Source organism: Saccopteryx leptura, chromosome 5 (assembly GCF_036850995.1).
Source record: "Saccopteryx leptura isolate mSacLep1 chromosome 5, mSacLep1_pri_phased_curated, whole genome shotgun sequence".
In the NCBI taxonomy this organism is placed as follows: Eukaryota; Metazoa; Chordata; class Mammalia; order Chiroptera; family Emballonuridae; genus Saccopteryx; species Saccopteryx leptura.
The window spans coordinates 152672458-152692404 of record NC_089507.1 but is presented as its reverse complement, the minus strand read 5'-3'; the positions used below and the strand labels follow the sequence as shown (position 1 = coordinate 152692404).

Below are 19947 nucleotides of genomic sequence, written 5' to 3'. Positions count from 1 at the left end.
AAAACTGAGATTGGAGGGATGGGTGGGCTTTTTTTATTATTATTAAATGAGAGGCAGGGAGGCAGAGAGACAGACTCCTGCATGCACCCTGACTGGGATCCACCTGGCAAGCCCCTACTGGGTGATGTTCTGCCCATCTGGGACTGTTGCTCCATTGCTCAGCAACTGAGCTATTTTTAGTGCCTTAAGCAAGGCCATAGAGCCATCATCAGCTCGCTCAAACCATTCGCACCATGGCTGCAGGAGAGGAGGAGAGAGAGAGAGAAGGGAGAAGGGGAGGGGTGGAGAAGCAGATTACCACTTCTCCTGTGTGCCATGATAAGAAATCAAACCTGGAACTTCCACATGCCAGGCTGACACTCTACTGCTAAGCCAAGTGGCCAGGGCCAGGATGGATAGGCTTTAGCATGTGGACATGGGTCTGACAGATGCAAGGAGGGAGTGTTCTAGCTGAGTGAAGAGCATGTTGGAGACTGAAGGTCAGGCCCCCCTCAAGGACTGAAAATCAGGATATAGGACCAAAGTGAGATTGGAACCAGGATAAAGCTGGAGTATTTTATGGCAGATTATAGTTATAAACGTAGGCATGGGGATGACATCATCAGGGTTCTGTTTTTAAAAAGGCATGTGTATTACCTGAGAATATTGTGAACTCAATTTTGGTCCCGTGGTATTTGAAGTGCTTGTGAAACAGAATGTAGAGCTTCTAAGTGAAGTCTGGGTTAGGGGTCGAATACAGCAGTCGTCATGTCTGTGCTAACTTATATTGTTTAGTCCAAGGGGGAGCCAGAGAGTATAGAATGGGAAGGGAGCAGGACTCAGTGTTTAGTAGGGAAGAGCTGCCATTTAATGGTGGGGCTGGAGGACGATATTCTGGCCAAGTTGGTTGAGAAGGAGCAGCCAGAAAGATGAGAGAAGTCAGACAGGAGAGTGTCCTGGACTGAAGGTGAAGCATGTTCCAGAAGGAGAGAGTGGTTGTAGTCTCTCAAATGGTGCTGGAGGGAAGAAAGAACTGAAATACATATCAAAGGAACTCAGAGTTGCTTGTGGGGATTTTTCCCGCTGCAGTGGGGCAGCTTTAAAAGGAAGATTTCAGAGGGTGCATTGTGACTTTTTCCACAACGGGGAATAAACCACTGGTCAGAATGATAATGGCAGTCGTGAGACGAGGTAAGTAACGGACTACCAATGAGAAGCGTAAGAGGTTGTCTAAGGCCTGTGGTTAACATGCCCAAATATTCGTGGGCTTTGTGTCTGGTCATATATTGCAGCTACAAATCACTTCTGTAAAAATAATACCTGTACATAAAAATGAGGCAGCTGCCGTGGGCCAACTATTGTACTTCATATTATTCTGCATATTTTTGCATAGTATTGTTCCCATTTTTATATGAATCACACACAGTTCTTAGACTAATTTTCTCTCATGAAGGCAAGGTTCCACAGCTGCTGGAGATGGAACTGTGTCCAGCCTGGTTCTGACTCCAGGGCCCGTTTGTTGGCTTGTAAGAGTAGCAGTTATAGCACCTGTCATTTATAGTCAACTTACTGTAGATGAGTGGGCGTCCCTAATGGAATGCAGTGTTTTCCGTCTGTCTCTCTGAAATATCTTAGTTTCATTTATATATGTATATGTTTTCTTAGTCTTTAACCATGGCTGGCCAGGACCACCTCATAAAAACCTGTAACCTGTCACCTCCGTGAAGTTACTGGAGTGCTCATTCCTCTAGATGTTTCTTTCTCGCTCCTGATGGCAAGTGGTGTGGAGTCGGTCCATATTTTGCAAATGCCAGTCTAGTAATCTGTTGCTGACACCACTAAAGGAATATTACCAACATAAATAAGGCTTAGTTCCTTTTATGTTTACGAACACGGAAAGCAAGGATTTTTAGTTGATATTTGTATTGAAATCCCCGAGGGGTGTTTTTCCTAAAGTAGGCCTGGCTGCCCTTATAGGTAATGGTGATTTAGTAGGCCTGTGGCAGGCTCGGGCCATGTGCGTGTTGTACAAGCGTCCTGCGGTGATTTTCATTTTGCTAATACTTTTTTTTTTTTTAATTTTTTTAAATTTATTCATTTTAGAGAGGAGGGGGGAGATACAGAGAGAGAGAAAGAGAGAGAAAGAGAGAAGGGGGAGGAGCAGGAAGCATCAACTCCCATATGTGCCTTGACCAGGCAAGCCAGGGTTTTGAACCGGCAACCTCAGTGTTTCCAGGTTGATGCTTTATCCACTGCGCCACCACAGGTCAGGCAATACTTTTTTGATTGATTTGAGGAATAGTTGTTTTATCATCCATTCTGAGTTTTTTTAATTGGGAAAACTAATAGGAAAATAAATGAAGCTTCCCTGAAACGTTCTATTTATCCTGTAAGTGTGCACGTACATATAGGAATGCACACGCAACCACCCTTCCTGTCTCTATGACTGGCCCCTCCACTATAATTCTTCCCAGCATTCCCATCAGTTATTGATTGCTCCTTTTGCACTTTACAGACGGGTGGTTGAGTCGAGCCTCCAAGATGAAGGTGAGTTCTTGTACGCCGCCCAGCCTGAGCTCCTGCGGTACAAGAGCCCCCGGCTGGCAGTGGAGGAGGTCATGGACTGGTACCAGACCAGAGCAGAGGAGATAGAGCATCACGCTGGACAGGTGAGGGGACGGCGATGCTGCAGCTCGGAGAGGCCAGCAGTACGGTGCTGGATCCTGAGGGTTCCTGCGTGGCGTGGCTGCTGGCGGCAGTGTCACGGTCACATGTATGCTTTCGGAGGGATGAATGACTGTTTCTTACATTTGTTTGTTTATCCTTTATCTAAAATGTTTTGTGGCTTTTTAATAAATTATTAGAGAGCCAGTACATACAAGAAAATTTGTTCAAAATCTTTCTTTAAACCATAAGCTGCAAAATATGGTCCAGACTGTTGTGAGAATGTCCATATATTTTTAATAGGTTTGATGCCATATTAATTAAAAAGATTGTATCAACCGAGAAGTGCTTGATTCGTCTGACCATATTGCAGTGTGTACTGCAGTGAAGCCTTACGTAGCTTCTCAGGAACCCCGTCTGAGGCTCTGTCCTAATGTTTTCCTTACGTCCAGGTCCCGTCTCCCTCAGGTCCCATGCGCCTGACTGAGGTGTATAGCAGCTGCACTAGAGAGGGGGTATCAGAGAGAGAGAGAGAGGTGAGGACTATACAGAAATATAGGGCATCTAAGTACTAATCTCGAGTCTTCCACCAACACGCTTGGTAGCTCCAGACCTGCTGCCAACTGTTTTCAGTGGCTCATTCCAGAGTCTGTGAGAACGAAGAAATGTGCAGGAGAGAACATTACAAGGTCTGCTAACGGGGTGCTCTGCAGTGTGAGCAGTGCTTGTCCCCATCTCAGAGGATGGAGGCTGGCAGTTCTGAGTGAAGAGCATCAGGATGCACTGAGAAGCCTCATTCAGCGCCTGGCTGGTGGGTGACTTTTCCTTTCTACTTGCAGTCCTGGCCTTGGGCCATTTCCCCTGATGGGAAGGCGACCCCAGAGGGTCTGACTCCAGTGCTGTGGGAAGGAACTCCTACCCTTTGTTTATATCTCCATGTTGTGCGTCTGGCACGGCCCTTTGTCGCCATTTGATAGCCTCCTTCTTGAATTTCTGCTTAATCCAATTCCTACTGTTCGTATTCATAGAATTCAAGATGAAATATTTGCTGGAGCTGATGGGAATATTATAGACCAAACTTCCTGGGGGATGGCCAAGAATATTTATGATTGACTTTCTAAGTTTTTGAAGATGGATAAAGGACCGTAGTAGAAAATGTTCAGAATCTCAAGGTGTTGTCGTGATGGGAAGAGTCTCTGTAGTTGATGCAGTCTGCCCTTCTGTGTGGTGGGTAGGTCAGTTAGGGTCCGCAGGAAGGAGAGTGAGCAGCTTGCTTAGGGTGCACAGGGCCAAGAGTCAGACCGAGTCCAGGTCTTTGTATAATATTCCTTTTTTTTTGTATTTTTCTGAAGCTAGAAACGGGGAGAGACAGTCAGACAGACTCCCGCATGCGCCCGACCGGGATGCACCTGGCACGCCCACCAGAGGGCGACGCTCTGCCCACCAGGGGGCGATGCCGCTCTGTTGCTACCAGAGCCACTCTAGCGCCTGGGGCAGTGGCCAAGGAGCCATCCCCAGCGCCCGGGCCATCTTTGCTCCAATGGAGCCTCTGCTGCGGGAGGGGAAGAGAGAGACAGAGAGGAAGGAGAGGGGGAGGGGTGGAGAAGCAGATAGGCGCTTCTCCTGTGTGCCCTGGCCGGGAATCGAACCGGGACTTCTGCACGCCAGGCCGACGCTCTACCACTGAGCCAACCAGCCAGGGCCTGTATAATATTTCTTACAGAGCCCAATTAACACATCTTAATAGCTTAGGTGAGATCAATTAATTTAAAAAAGTGGTTTTCAGGTCCGCAGTAGCAAATGTTTTGTGATACTTGTTATCCTGATGAGAAAATCGTAGACTTCCCTTATTAGTAGAAAATTTCCAAAAAATTAACGTAATGACTTAACTGCAATGTATTGGATCAATAGAATACGTAAATGTTGCATCATGACTACTCTGGGAAGTAGTCAGCGAGAAGTCACTTTGAGTAAGATAGCTGAAGTTGTGGATTCTGTCAGGTTTTATTGTGTGGGGGAAATACCCAAGATCTGTCTGAGATATGAACAACTCATGGTAAACTTTTTAACTTAAACCATGCAAAAAGGGATTTTGTGTAAATATTAAGTGAAGTTGAGGTCTAGCCTCTGATCATTGTAACTGGTTTTCAGGGCATGTGGAAGGTAGGACTCAGGCAGGTTGGTTATGTAGGCTCCCCAGCACATTGTGGGGCGTCGCCTTCCCTGGTTTCCACACAGTAAGTGTCAGTAGGTCCCACTCATTCTTGTGATGGACAGAAATGCCTCCTCAGGATTTTTGGATGGCTCCTGGTGGATTGTTCTGCTTCCATTGAGAACTGTAGTCTTAGGCCAATACCACGTATCTGCAAATGACCAGTTCATACTGTTCACCATGAGCAAAGGCATTTTATTTTGCTGATACAAGAGAAACTCACTTGACAATAATCGATGAAGAAAGCTCTCAAGTGAGCCAATGAGGCACATCTTTGTACCATAAAATGCATAATTTGTATCTGGACATCTTTTAAGATAGCATCACATGATTTACAGGAACTGCATGGCATTTACTACTAACAAGAAAAGGACTCTGTTTGGACCAGTTTTCTCTGAGCACTCTGTGGTTTCTTAGCTGAACTAAATAGAGCTTTCTGAGAGTAAGGAGAAATGCATGTGTGAGTGTATTTATATATGCATTTAAATAATTGATTTCTAGGTAGTTCTGTTATTTGAACTAGGAATGAGTATTCAGAATTATCTCATGTCTAAAAAATGCTTGGTAATCACCCTCATGTATTTTAGAAGATAAGTAGTGACTGCTCAATTTGTAGTTTTAAATATATATATAATATATATATTTTATTTTAATATATATTTTAAATATATACATATATTTATTCAGTGAGAGGCAGGGAAGTAGAGATAGATTCCCACAAGTGCCCTGACCAGGATCCACCCAGCAAGCCCACTAGGGACGATGCTCTGCCCACTTGGGACCTTTGCTGTATTGCAACTGGAGCCTTTTTTTTTTTTTTTTTTTTTTTAGTGCCTAAGGTGGAAGCCATGGAGCCATCCTCAGCGCCTGGGGCCAACTTGCTCCAATCGAGACATGACTGTAGGAGGGGAAGACAGAGAGAGAGAGAGAGAGAGAGAGAGAGAGAGAAGTGAGGGGGGAGGGGTAGAGAAACAGATGGGCGCCTCTCATGTGTGCCCTGGCTGGGAATCGAACTCAGGACAACCACACTCTGGGCTGACACTCTACCTCTGAGCCAATCAGCCAGGGCCTGTAGTTTTAAATATTTTATAACTCAAATTTCAGTCATTATTCCGGATTTTAGAAAATAGCAGTAACAAAAAGAGAAACGAGAGGATTTTTAAGGGAGTGAAACTACTCTGTATTGTATGGGAATGATGGATACTGTCATTATATATTTTTCCAAACCCAAAGAATGTACAGCAGCACGAGTGGACCCTAACGCACACTGTGGACATGGGAGATAGGCTGGGTCAGGAAAGGTTTATCAATGATAACAAATGTGCCCCTTCGGAGGCGGATACTGAGCATGCAGGCGGTTGTGCTCGAGTGGCGGCAGGGAGAATACGGGAAGTCTGTTCTTCCTGCTCACGTTGGCTGTCGGCCTCAGACTGCTCGAACAAATAAAGTCTATTTAAAAAACCCCAGAGCTTTCTGAAATTGAAATGTTTTAATAGTCTAACAATTCCCTAGATGTCCTGAAATCTTGTGAGTAATTAGGAGTAACTATAAAGAAAGAAGAGTGATTTTGGGATGCTTTGTTGAGCTGCCTTCTAGTCTTTCTTTCATTTGTTTAAAACACTTCTAATAGAGGTATTGTTATTCAGTTTCATTTTATGCGTTGGTGTTTCATGTGGCTTGTGCTACAGTCAAGGGATATCTAACATAGTTTTATCTTGTTCACTTTTGGATATGTAATTGATATGGGACTTCTTTTTCCTTGGTGCCTACAAACGCCTTTAACAAAACGTTTTTGTAGGCTTAGGAAAATGTTTCTTAGTGGTGAAATTTATCCAGTGAGGGCTTGGGCTTTATGGTATTATTCTTTAGGTTGCATGAGAGCCTTCTTTTATTTAAGGTGTCAGTTACTTGATTCTAAAACATTTTTACTTCAGTTAGTATTGAGAAAGCAACAAATTCAAAGCTGGTATTAGAAAGACGAATTCAGCTCACAAAATTGGTGAATGAATTACACATCGGTAATGTGCTGTGTGTTCCAGCTGTTTTATGGGGATGTTTTATGCATCAAGTTTTCTTCATGCTTTCTGAAAATTCACCTGAGATAGAGTTTTTTTCTAAATTGGTGTACAAGTAGATAGTTCCTTTCAGACATTAATTATATATTTTTTTATGAGACAGGTAAAAACATTTATCTTTTGATGTATAACCAGATCATTCCAGTTTTGCCTCATGCCTTACCTACCTATAATTTTCCCCTTGTGTTTATTTGCAACATTTTTTTTTAATTCAGTGAGAGGAGGGGGGGCAGAGACAGACTTGTGCCTGAGCTCCGACTGGGATGGATCTACCTGGCAAGCCCACTAGGAGGCGATGCTCTGCCTATCTGGGACCCCTGCTCTGTTGCTCAGCAACTGAGCTCTTAACACCTGAGGTGGAGGCCATGGAGCCATCCTTAGCACCCAGGACCAGCTTGCTCCAATTGAGCCATGGCTGTAGGGAGAGAAGAGAGAGAGAGAGAGAGAGAGAGAGAGAGAGAAGCAAGAGGGGGAGGGGTGGAGAAGCAGATAGGTGCTGCCTCTGTGTGCTCTCACTGTGAATTGAACCCAGGACATCCACATGCCGGGCTGATGCTCTACCACTGAGCCAACCAGCCAGGATACAACCTCTTTCAAATGAAAATACATTTCTTTTTTTTTTTTTTTGCACTTCATCTTCGCCTGTCAGTCAGTCCCTGGGGCTCTGAAGGGCTTTGGGTGGACCTTTAACCTAGGTTGGCAACTTTTTGTGTCAGGGCTGCTCCCTCTTTCCCTTCTCCCTCTTCCTGGTCTCTGCCCCTCACCCCTGCCCACTTCCTTTTCCCTCCTCCTTCTCGGCAGTGATTCCGCTTTGTATTTCATTGGGAAATTGGAGAGCTCGTTTCCCTTTATCCTACTCTTGCCAGCTTTTCCCTGAGGACATGGTCCCCTTTCTTGCTTTCCAGGTGAAGCCCAGACTCCCAGCTGCTCAGTCGTCTGGTCTCTCTTCTGTATCCTCCTCTTCTCCTCGACTGTCTCCACTGCTTTGCCTTAAGGTTCAAATCAGTTCTGTTTTATGCACACACACACACACGCATGCATGCACACACATGCATGAGTCATGTTCTCCCTGGCTTGTTTTAGCTGTCTTCTTTGTCCCAGCTCAGCTTGGCAACACTCACCGCTCTTTGGAAGCACCTTCTCCACGTCCGCTTACGCTTGTGTCCCGGGAGCTGGGCTACTCTCTGCGCCCTGCCGCAGCGCAGCGTGGCAGCCCTTCTCTGTGTCAGGTGTCAGGTTCCTCCCTCGGTTGTTTAACAGACTGCCCCTTTGCACTGCTGAGTCCCTTCTGCAGAGGCTTCTGGGATGCCACGTGGGTCCTTTCTTGTTTGTCTTAGCCACTCATTTCAGTCTCCTCCACATGGCTCCTGTTCTTGGCTTGTCCCATCAGTGCTTTCCCCCAGGACACGCTTGTCACTAGGAGACTCTCCGAATGCTAGTAACTGTGATTCCCCTACTAGTCTGCCCTCTTCAGTCCAGTTCATTTCCAGTTCCTCATCCAATAAATACTTTCTGTGAGTGCTCTTTCTAAAGCGTAATGCATGGCATGCCTCAGTGCACAGTCCTTTGGTTGCATCGCATTTCAGGAAACTGCTGATTCCCTGGCTCAGTGAACAGTGTTCTGCATCACCTGGCCCCGCCCTCTGCTCTGGCCACGTTTCCATTGCTTCTCCTCACACCTCCAACCAGTCCCCTCGGAACTAATCATGATTTTACAGCACATTGTGCGCCCCGGCCCCCCTTTCATGCTGCTCTCTGGCCCCTCTTCCTGCCTCACCTGCTAATGCTGTCGATTCTTTAAAGCTCGTTTGAATTGTTGCCTCCCCCCCCCCCCCGGGAGACCCTGCCCAACCTCAGGTTGGGCCATGTGCCTTCTGCTTTGAGTGCGTACAGATCCTCCACCCTTACCCTCGCTCGGCCTCGATGGTTGTGTCCTGTGAGACGGAGAGGTCTTTGAAGCAGAGACCTCATCTTACTCACGTCTGTATTCATAACTCCCAGAGTGGTGCCCAGCTCATGGTAGGCCCTCACCACATAATCATTAGTCTAGGAGAGGGAGTAAGGCGGAGGAAGAGGTGCTATAGGTTTGGCCACTGTAGATAGTTTTGCTGTCGATCAGACTCTCACTTTGTGAACCTGATGAAGTCATAGGAGGCAGATGGCTGTCTACCGAGCATCTGTAGGAAAGCACTGTGTCTAGGCGGAGGCCACGTGTCCGAGGCGCAGCAGAGAAAATGTCTGTTGGCGTCAGTCCTTCAGCAGGTATTCACTCGGTGCCCTCTGTGTGGGAGGCACTGTGGAAGTGTGGGCCCCGGAGAGGAATCTGAAAGCAAAGGGTTGTTTTTGGAGCAGAATGTTACAGTGAGACTAGGATTAATTCGGCATTATCATTAACTAGTGACGTTTCTTCCCCGGCCTGTTCACGTTGCCAGAATTCAGTAGACAAATAAATATATGTAAAACTGCTCTGTAAACTGTCAAGGTCTATGAATTTAAGATTGTTGTCTTTCTCTTACCATCTTTATCTTCAGAGTTTTTTGCTGTGATTCTTTTGAAACCATTTGATCCTGATATATTTGATAAATAACTCTATAAAGTTTTGTACCAAATATATATGCTATTGTTGATATGATTTGATATAAATTGATTGGAAGAATTCTGCACAGAGGGATGCAAAACAGAGTTCTTTCTTGTATTATTATTTATGACTGTATTGTAACTGTAAACCTATGTTTGCCCGCCCCCGGGTGGCAGAACCAGAGTCCTCAGACTTACTGTTGCCTTTCCATTTTAGGTTGACTGTGCACTGTCCCTCATTCGGCTTGGAATGGAGCGGAGTATTCCTGGTTTGCTGGTCCTCTGTGATAACCTGGTTACTCTGGAAGCATTGGTCTATGAAGCCGGTTGTGACTTAAACTTAACCTTGAAAGAACTCCAGCAAATGAAAGACATCGAGAAACTACGATTACTGATGAATAGTGTAGGTTTTTATTTTAACTTTCTTTTTAAATATTCCTTGTGTCCTTTGATTAATGTTGTGTCTCAAAGCCAAAGATGAAATGTCCTCCACTGTCCTGAGAACTTAGGAAATAAAGGAAGGTTTCTTGACTTTTTTCAAAAACATATTAAATTTTATTGATAAGTTACGGAAGGCATCCCGAACTCTTTTGTTTGTCTTGTACCGTGCTTGCCCTTTATTCATAATGCATCTTCTAGCACTTCTGTTTCCCCTTCCAGCCAGGCATATCTCTAAACTGGCTGTCACTCGAGGACCATGTTTCTAATCCTTCGCTATGTTAAAATTCAGAACCGTGTACATAATTCAAGGTCTTAAAAAAAAGGTTCTGAGTTCCAAGGGCAGGGTGATTGTGTGAAGGAAACATCTTGGCTTTCTGGGTTAGGATGTTAGGAGAGTTTGCCTGGACAGTCTTAGATTTTTGGGGGGGCCAGCCTGGGGAGAAAGCACATTCCTAATGTTAGGATCTGGCCTCTACTAGGCCCACCGAGTAGAGACGTCGGCTCAAGAAGGACAGGCCGAGAGGTGCTGGCTGTCTGATAGCCCTTTTCATCTCTGCTCTCAGGTAGCTGGGTCGTGTGGGCCTGTCAGGCTGGGTCACACGGCCCGATAGGCTCTTTTCTCCCTTGACTCTTCCCTTTCTCTCGGGGACTTTCTTTTCATCTTCCTTTCTCTTCCTTATCCCTCTCTCATCATCTTTCTCCCTCTGATTGATCCCTCTTTTGTCTCTTCCTCTGCTCCTACTTTCCCTTTCTCTTATTCATTTCTTTTCTGATTGTCCACCCGGTGAAATTGGCTTGTGTTCTAGGTAAGACTCCTCCTAAGAGGTGTAAGTGTATCTCTTGGGAGAACTAAGAGAGCGGGTTGTGTGGTGTCAGGGATAACCAGTCAGGTTATGTGTGCTGCTGGGAGTTTTGTGAAGGTGGAGGTAAAGGGACAAACAAAACAGGAGGAGGAGGAGGAAGAAGGGGGAGGAGCCAGGGTTTGTAGGTGAGAGTGTTCTGGAGTGGGGCCTCTTTATACCTGTCTCTGCTTTGTGTTGTTGTAGTTTAATGTTTGTTGAGTTTATTGGGTAGCATTGGTTAATAAAATTATATAGGTTTCAGGTGTACAATTCTATAATACATCATCTATACACTGTATTGTGTGTTCACTACCCAAAGTCAAGTCTCCTTCCGTCACCATTTATTCCCCCTTTCCTCTCTTCTGCCTTGCCATTCCCCCCCCCCGCCCCCCGCCCCCCCCCCCCCCCCCCCCCGGTAATCACCATATTGTTATCTTTTCTGTTACACACTTTCTGTAGTCTGTGACTTCTGGTCTCCGTCTTTCTTTCTCTGACTCCTTTTATACCCCCCCACACACATGCACACTTGTGGGTTAGAACCTCTCTTTGCCTGGGAAGACCCTCTGATTTCATCGTGCAGTGTGCATTCCGGAGCTGGCCGTACCAAAGAGGGACCCCCCATTGGTAATGGTACTGAGGGGCCAGGCCCGCCACAGTGCTGCAACTCTGAGCTCCAGGAGCACCGGGGGACAGTGGTTCTTCCTCTCCGCCTCCAGGTGGGGGCGATCTTCCTCTCAGCCTCCACGTGGGGGCGATCTTCCTCTCAGCCTCCAGGTGGGGGCGATCTTCCTCTCAGCCTCCAGGTGGGGGCGATCTTCCTCTCAGCCTCCAGTGGGGGCGATCTTCCTCTCAGCCTCCAGGTGGGGGCGATCTTCCTCTCAGCCTCCAGGTGGGGGCGATCTTCCTCTCAGCCTCCAGGTGGGGGCGATCTTCCTCTCAGCCTCCAGGTGGGGGCGATCTTCCTCTCAGCCTCCAGGTGGGGGCGATCTTCCTCTCAGCCTCCACGTGGGGGCGATCTTCCTCTCAGCCTCCAGGTGGGGGCGATCTTCCTCTCAGCCTCCAGGTGGGGGCGGTCTTCCTCTCAGCCTCCAGGTGGGGGCGGTCTTCCTCTCAGCCTCCAGGTGGGGGCGGTCTTCCTCTCAGCCTCCAGGTTGGGGCGGTCTTCCTCTCAGCCTCCAGTGGGGGCGATCTTCCTCTCAGCCTCCAGGTTGGGGCGATCTTCCTCTCAGCCTCCAGGTGGGGGCGATCTTCCTCTCAGCCTCCAGGTGGGGGCGATCTTCCTCTCAGCCTCCAGGTGGGGGCGGTCTTCCTCTCAGCCTCCAGGTGGGGGCGGTCTTCCTCTCAGTTTCCATGTGGGGGCAATCTTCCTCTCAGCCTCCAGGTGGGGGTGATCTTCCTCTCAGTCTCCAGGTGGGGGCGATCTTCCTCTCAGTCTCCAGGTGGGGGTGATCTTCCTCTCAGCCTCCAGGTGGGGGCGATCTTCCTCTCAGCCTCCAGGTGGGGGCGATCTTCCTCATCCTCCACGTGGGGGTGATCTTCCTCTCAGCCTCCAGGTGGGGGCGATCTTCCTCTCAGCCTCCGGGTGGGGGCGATCTTCCTCAGCCTCCACGTGGGGGTGATCTTCCTCTCAGCCTCCGGGTAGGGGCGATCTTCCTCTCAGCCTCCAGGTGGGGGCGATCTTCCTCTCAGCCTCCACGTGGGGGTGATCTTCCTCTCAGTTTCCATGTGGGGGTGAGCTGCAGTGTCTGTTCTAGAAAGGCTTGGGCTTCCTCTGTTGACCTCAGTCTGGTCATCTGGGAGTTCTAGAACTTTAGTCTGGTATAAGCAAGTATTTAATTTAGTGTAACGTGTTTATTTTTAACCATATTTTCAGTGTCCTGAGGACAAGTATGTGACAAGTGCCTACCAGTGGATGGTTCCCTTTCTTCATCGCTGTGAGAAGCAGTCTCCTGGTGTGGCTAATGAGCTGTTAAAAGAATATTTGGTAACTTTAGCTAAAGGGGACTTAAAACTTCCACTGAAGATATTTCAGCATTCCAAACCAGATGTAAGTAGAAACTCAAATATCTGAAATATCTCTGCAGTTTTTTCCCCCTACAGAAGTAGGTTTTATTTATCAATATTTTATAATAGACTTTGCAAGTCATTTTCCTTTAAGCAGTATGGAGAATGGTCATCATTTAATTCTTTAAAAATGTTGCACAGTTCAGTCCAAAATTGTTTTTGGAAGTTCACAAAATTATGTTTAATTGATTTATTCCTAAGTTTGTTGACTATTGTATTTTGGAAACTGACAACACTAAAAAGACTAACAGTGGATAGGTATTTAATTCTTACTATTGGCAGATGCATTGCAAGTGTTAACTCATTGAATCCTACAACCATTCTATGAGGTAGATATACAGTGTGTCCGTAAAGTCATGGTGTACTTTTGACTGGTCACAGGAAAGCAACAAAAGACGATAGAAATGTGAAAACTGCACCAAATAAAAGGAAAACCCTCCCAGTTTCATACCTATTCAGTGCAGTTTGATGTGGGCTCACACACAGATTTTTTAGGGCTCCTTAGGTAGCTATCCTGTATAGCCTCTACAGACTCGTCACTGACTGATGGCCTATCACAACGGGTTTCTCCACCAAACTGCCGATTTCCTTCAACTGCTTTTCCTACCAAGTAATGTTATTCCTATGTGGTGGCGCCTCGTTATAAATGTGCCGATATTCACGTTGCGCTTTGGTCATGGATTCAAATTTAGCGAGCCACAGAACACACTGAACTTTCCTCTGTACCGTCCACATTTTGACTGGCATGGCCGTGGGCTGCTCTGCTGTATACACGGTGTTATGTCATCATCTGCGCATGTGGACATGCTGCCACTCATCCTACAGAAACTGGGAGGGTTTTCTTTTTATTTGGTGCAGATTTCACATTTCTATCGTCTTTTGTTGCTTTCCTGTGACCGGTCAAAAGTGCACCATGACTTTATGGACATACACTGTGTGTGTGTATATATATATATACACGCATATATTTTAATATATTACAGGAAAAGAAAATTGTGACATAGAGTGGCTGTGCAGTTGCCCATGGTCACAGAGTAAGGAGTGGAACCCGGGCTCAAGCATAGTAATCTCACAATTATCTTCTTAAACTGTATGCTTTACCATAACACCAATACTAGAAAAAAAGATATCTGTCCATGAGGACCTTCAAAATGTGTATGAAAATCTTTAGAATCTCATGAGCAGATCTTGTAATTATTCTTAATAACTCTTGCTGGCTTAAGATTACTATATCACTCTATAGTGCTATCTGGTTCAAATGGTGGTTTAGATTTGCTGGTGGTAAGTCACCTTGTGAAGAGCAGCATACTTCTGCACAGTAAATAACCTCTTACTAAGCCATGGGTCAGATATGCTGGCTCAGGAGGTAGTGGCCCCCACCCATTGGAGGGGTCTCAGGCAGGAAGGCATGGTCACTGAGGCACAGAACTTTGTAGTGAGATGCAAGCAGAGGTCCTTGGAGCCCCTGTCCAGCCCTAAATTCTCATTGAGTGCCCCTCCTCGTGCTGGCTAGCCTCTGTTAGCGATCTGAAGTCCTCCAAGATGTGCATTCACAGACAGGATAATTAAGATAAAAAGGGAAGTGTTTGTTGCTTGTTAACCTAACATTTTTTGGTTTCTGGCAGGCTTGTCTGTCAAAAATGTATCTGTTCATTGGCTATGTAAACTTTCCCATCTTCTCAAATGCAGTTACTACTTAGCATTCTGGTTTTCAGTCTGGGGTGCTGTCCCATGGGCTGGGGACTGGGGGGTATTGCTCATGCCAACAGAACCCTGTCCCGTGTGTGGGGGTGGGGCATCGCTCATGCCAACAGAACCCTGTCCCGTGTGCGGGGGGGGGGCATTGCTCATGCCAACAGAACCCTGTCCCGTGCATGGGGGTGGGGCATTGCTCATGCCAACAGAACCCTGTCCCATACATGGGGGGGCATTGCTCATGCCAAAAGAACCCTGTCCCGTGCGCCGGGGGTGGGGCATTGCTCATGCCAACAGAACCCTGTCCCATGCATGGGGGGGGCATTGCTCGTGCCAACAGAACCCTGTCCCATGCGTGGGGGGGCATTGCTCGTGCTGGCAGAACACTGTCCCGTGCACAGGGGGGGGGCATTGCTCATGACAGCAAAACCCTGTCCCATGCGTGGGGGGGCATTGCTCATGCTGGCAAAACACTGTCCCGTGCACGGGGGGGGGGCATTGCTCATGGCAGCAGAACCCTGTCCCATGCGTGGGGGGGCATTGCTCGTGCTGGCAGAACACTGTCCCGTGCACGGGGGGGGGGGCATTGCTCATGGCAGCAGAACCCTGTGCGAGAGGTAGGCTGGATGGGAGATGAATGTTTTATGAGGAAGGAAGCCGTGACTTTAAATTCTTGTCAGTCTTGTAAATCCTTTGTATATAGTCAGCTCTTTGTTGTTTTGCTTGGCAATTTAGGATGTGCCTTTTGAATAAAACGTAGCTGTTTGAGGTACATAAACATCAGAGGAGAGGAGAGCCAAGTGGCTGGGCTTTCCGGTCCGGCGTCTCCGTGTCTGCAGTAGTCCCTCCCATAGCGCAGATGGGATCCCGTCACCACCTGCGGGAAACCTTCGGGGTTACCATTGCCACCTGGGTGAGCGACGGGGCTCTGGAGCAGCCTGGAAGGTTATTTGCGGTCTGCGATTGTCTGCCTGGCTGGTCAGCCTCCACGAAAGCTGTAGTCTCTGGCTCAGAACCATTCACCTCCTCACCCTGTTGGGCCTCTTTGCATTCTGACGGGCTGTTCCCTTTGTTTGGGATAGTCCTCTCCCCTTTTCCTGCAGTTAAAGAATACCTGCCTGTCCTTCAAGACCCTGCTGTCTGAGATGCCCTCTCCTGGAGGACATCATCTCATTGTTCTACTTAATTGCCCCAATTTTAGTTGTGCACTCGTTGATTGCTTTCATATTGCCTTGATTGGGGATTGAACTTGCGACCTCAGTGTGCTGGAATGGCACTCTACTGAGCCACCTGGCCATGGCCAAAATTTTAGTTTTTAAGGCTGGTAAAGGTAGTATTCCTTTGTAGTTATTTTTTTCCCAGGAATTTATTTTTGGCTCTTTTATGTTTTCTTGTCTGAACTTCAGTGTCAGCTTGTCTAATGGCTTGTTGCTATTTTTACTGTGATCATACTGAATTTATAAATTAAGAGGTCAATATCTTTATAATATTCAGTCACCCTATTGAAGAAGAAAGGCTATCATTCTATTTTATTTGTTTATGTCTTTTTTATTGTCTTTCAGGAGTGTTTAAAATGTTCCTCATGTCAATTTTGCACATTTCTTGTTATATTTACTTCTAAACATTTAATTTTTTTTGTTTTATATTATAAATGTTTCCTCTACCATAATTTTTTGTTTATTGTTTGTATATATGAAATCTCTTGATTTTGTATGTTAATTTTGTGTTCTGAACTTTATAATTTAAAAAAAATTTTAATTAAACTTATTTATTAGGGTGACATTGGTGAATAAGATTATATAAGTTTCAAGTGTATAAATTTATAATAAGTCATCTGTATATTGTGTTGTATGTTCACCAACCAAAGTCTAGTCTCCTTCTGTGACCTTATACTTGATGGCTTTTACCCCTTCCTTTGCGACCCCCCACCCCTTTCTCTCTGGTGGCCACCATACTGTTGTCTGTGTCTGTGAGTTTTTTGTGTGTTTGTCATTTTTGCTTTGTGTTTTATATCCCATGTATGAGTGAAATCATATGGTTCCTTACTTTGAGAATGTCATGCTTAGTGAAATAAATGAGACAGAAAAAGTCAAGAACTAATTTTTTTAATTGGTTGATTTTCTGGTATTTTCCAACTATCTTTTCATCTGTTTTTCTTTTTCTAGTTGTCTGTAATACATAACTTTAACACTTTATAATTTATTTTTATATTTTTTACATTTATACCTCGCTATGCAGTGTACAAATCTGGTATGCATAGTGGGGAAGACTTAGTTCTTGATTTCTTAGAAAGTCCTAGGTGGGCTTTCTTCTGTAGCTTGAGGTGGACCGAGTGGGGGTTTACTGTTCACTACCAGGAATAATGGAAATAAGAGAAAGTGTGTCATACACTCTAGGAAGTTATATCTTGTTGGGAGTCTAACAGGGCAGGAATGAAAAATGCCTTAAAAATTTGAGCATCGTCAGCCCTGGCTGATTGGTTCAGTGATAGAGTGTTGGCCCAGTGTGGGAAGTCCCGGGTTCGATTCCTGGTCAGGGCACACAGGAGAGGCACCCATCTGCTTCTCCACCCTTCCCCCTCTCCTTTCTCTCTATCTCTCTCTTCCCCTCCTGCAGCCAAGGCTCCATTGGAGCAACGTTGGCCTGGGCACTAAGGACAGCTCCATGGCCTCCACCTCAGGTGCTGGAATGGTTCTGGCTGCAACGGAGCAACGCCCCAGATGGGCAGAACATTGTCCCCTGGTGGGCATGCCGGGTGGATCCTGGTTGGGTGCATGAGGGAGCCTGTCTGACTGCCTCCCCGTTTCTAACTTCAGAAAAAATACAAAAAATAAATTGCGCACCATGATTTACAAACACAATAGGTTGTACTGAGATAAATATGCTAAATGGCATAAGAAGAGAACTGGAAGAAGCCAAAGAAATACAGAGAGGAGAAGAGGATCTCCGTATAAGAATCGAATGAGCATTTATTCATTGGGCCAGCATTTACTGAGCATATGCAGCGACTGTAGAAAAGAAGACTGGGAAAGTTCAGTTGAAGGCATATCCAAGTGGAGATAAAACTGGATGATTAGGGAGGTTTGGAATAGGACAAGACTAAGTTCTTGAGAAGACATTCGCGGTAGGAGCGGGAAGCCAAGGACACCTCACCTACTGCTTTCATGTTTATGTAAAGGCAGGGCGGCAGGTTTACGCTTTACCTTTCACTTTGCAGGGCCAATGCAGAGTTTCAGCACAAGACGTGGAATGTATATGACCAAATATGGATGCTAGAGCCTTTCATTTTTCAAAGGACACTTGAATGTCTGGGGAAGACAGGATGCAGAGAGATAGGGGCAGGGGGCTGGACTTCAAAGTTTTAGGTTTCTGTTTCAACCAGTTTCCCAAACTATCCCTTGACTGAAACTGATCTCACTATTTTTTGTCTTCCTGGGACACTTTCTTGCCCTATGTGAGGTGTTGATCACCGTATTTCTCCTCGGTCTCTTCCATTCACCTGTGTGTGAAGTTCTGTAGGATTGGGAGAGCCGGGTCGCTGAGCTTGGGCTCTGGAGCCGCTGCCTGTGTTTTTCGTCCTGGCTTGCCCCCCACTAGCCCTGTGCCTCAGTTTCCCTTTATGTAAAGCAGAAATGAGTAGGACTAATACCAACCTTACCGACTCATTTTGAGGATTTATGAACTAACACGTGTAACAACTTAGAAACAGTACCTGGCACATAGCAAGAAATTGGGAAAAGTTATTTGTTTTCATTAATTTTTAATGAGACTTGTTATACCTGCTCGTCCCTGTTTCACCAGTTTGTCTCTTTGCAACTTAGGACAGTTGTTTTCAAATGTTGATTTCACAGTAATGATATGTTTTTTTCTTAACACCTTGGAGAAAGGTATATAATCATTTAACTCAACTACTTTAAAAATACTTAAACTTATTTAAAAATACTTTATTTCTCTGGTAATTTTGACTGTTTCTTCTTTCCATCCACCGACGTGATTTTTCTCCTGAAGAAAGGCCTTTGCTTGCTGGTCTCCCTCCATCACTTTCCCATTTGTTTTGTTTTTCTCCTAAAATGTTGAGGACTAGTAAATATTTATTATGGAAATTATCTTAAACTTACTTTGTGGTTGTAAAGATCCCTAAGAAAATAGTTTGAAACTTCTACTTTGGTTTCTGTGGTGGTGATAATACATACAAATATTCTACATGTATTAATTTATTTAATCCACACAACAGTGCTATCAATTAGGAAGTTGTTCATATCTCAGCTTTATAAATGAGAAAAACAAGGCTCAGATCTGTTTTTTTTTAATATCCTAGAAAATAAGATTAGAATCTGTGGTTGGCAATGGGAAATGATGTATCCTATATAGAGAATGACTCAAAGTAGCTCTCTCTCTGCATCAGAAATACGGAATGTATTCTGGGATTTGAATATTCCTACATTATAATGTGATTTCTTTCAAGTAGAATGTCAGTACTGTTTAGTTAAATGACTAATATATTATGCATCTTGAAAAGTAGTGGTTTGAACACTCTGAATATTAGTTAAGGAATTTTATATATTTTTGTAATTGAAACACATAAAATGTGGCTTCAGGGTTAACAATGTTTTTAATGAGTTGCCTTTTTAATTCACTGTGTCTCTTCTATCTTGAATGGGTCATAAATTGAAGAATCTGTTTTTAGCAGATGCAAAGCATATGGGTACAAATGATCTTTTCTAGCTGATTCTATAATTAATATGTGATTTCATGTAGAATTATTAAAGATCCCAGAAGTCTGTAAGCTAAAGAAATATCAAGATTTGTGTCTGCAACTGATTAATTGAACTATTTAATATTCTATTGGCAGTGGCACTAGGCTATGGAAAGAGTGACTATAAATCTATTGACATTTAGCACAATATACTTTATCTTCTTCAGCTGCAGCAAAAAATTATTCCCGATCAGGACCAACTGATGGTAATAGCCCTGGAGTGTGTCTACAACTGTGAGCGGAGTGACCAGCTCGCTCTCTGCTATGACATATTAGAGTGTCTGCCACAAAGGGGATATGGGTAAGAAGCCACACTGTCAGTCTTGCCATGCCTTTTTTATTCTAACAGTTAAATGAAAACGGAGTTTCTCTTAATGTTCATTACAAAGAGTTTTGAGAATATAAAAATATAAAGAAGGAAATGAAATAATCTGCACATCTGTTACCTACAGATAAACTTGTTTTCCTAGCAGTATAGGGAAAGTCACTATAATTTTGTCAATCTCGATAATTAATTTTCCATTAAGAAACAAACAAAAATGCCACTACCGCCACAACAAGGAGTACTTGATAAAGTGTATAGACAATGGTATGTCTTTGTTTTAAGTTGTGCTTCTAATTATTTTCCATATTTGTGGGATA

The 19947-nt window shown here is 45.0% G+C and overlaps 1 protein-coding gene across 1 annotated transcript in view; it reads left to right on the top strand.

The window, feature by feature from the left end:
* Nucleotides 1-19947, top strand: part of NBAS (NBAS subunit of NRZ tethering complex) — a 358469-nt gene that overhangs the window by 132423 nt on the left and 206099 nt on the right. Inside the window, exons 23-26 of the mRNA XM_066386144.1 lie at nt 2495-2648; nt 9725-9910; nt 12664-12837; nt 19473-19606. Of these exons, the coding sequence (XP_066242241.1) occupies nt 2495-2648; nt 9725-9910; nt 12664-12837; nt 19473-19606 (648 nt within the window). The remainder of the gene's footprint in view (nt 1-2494; nt 2649-9724; nt 9911-12663; nt 12838-19472; nt 19607-19947) is intronic.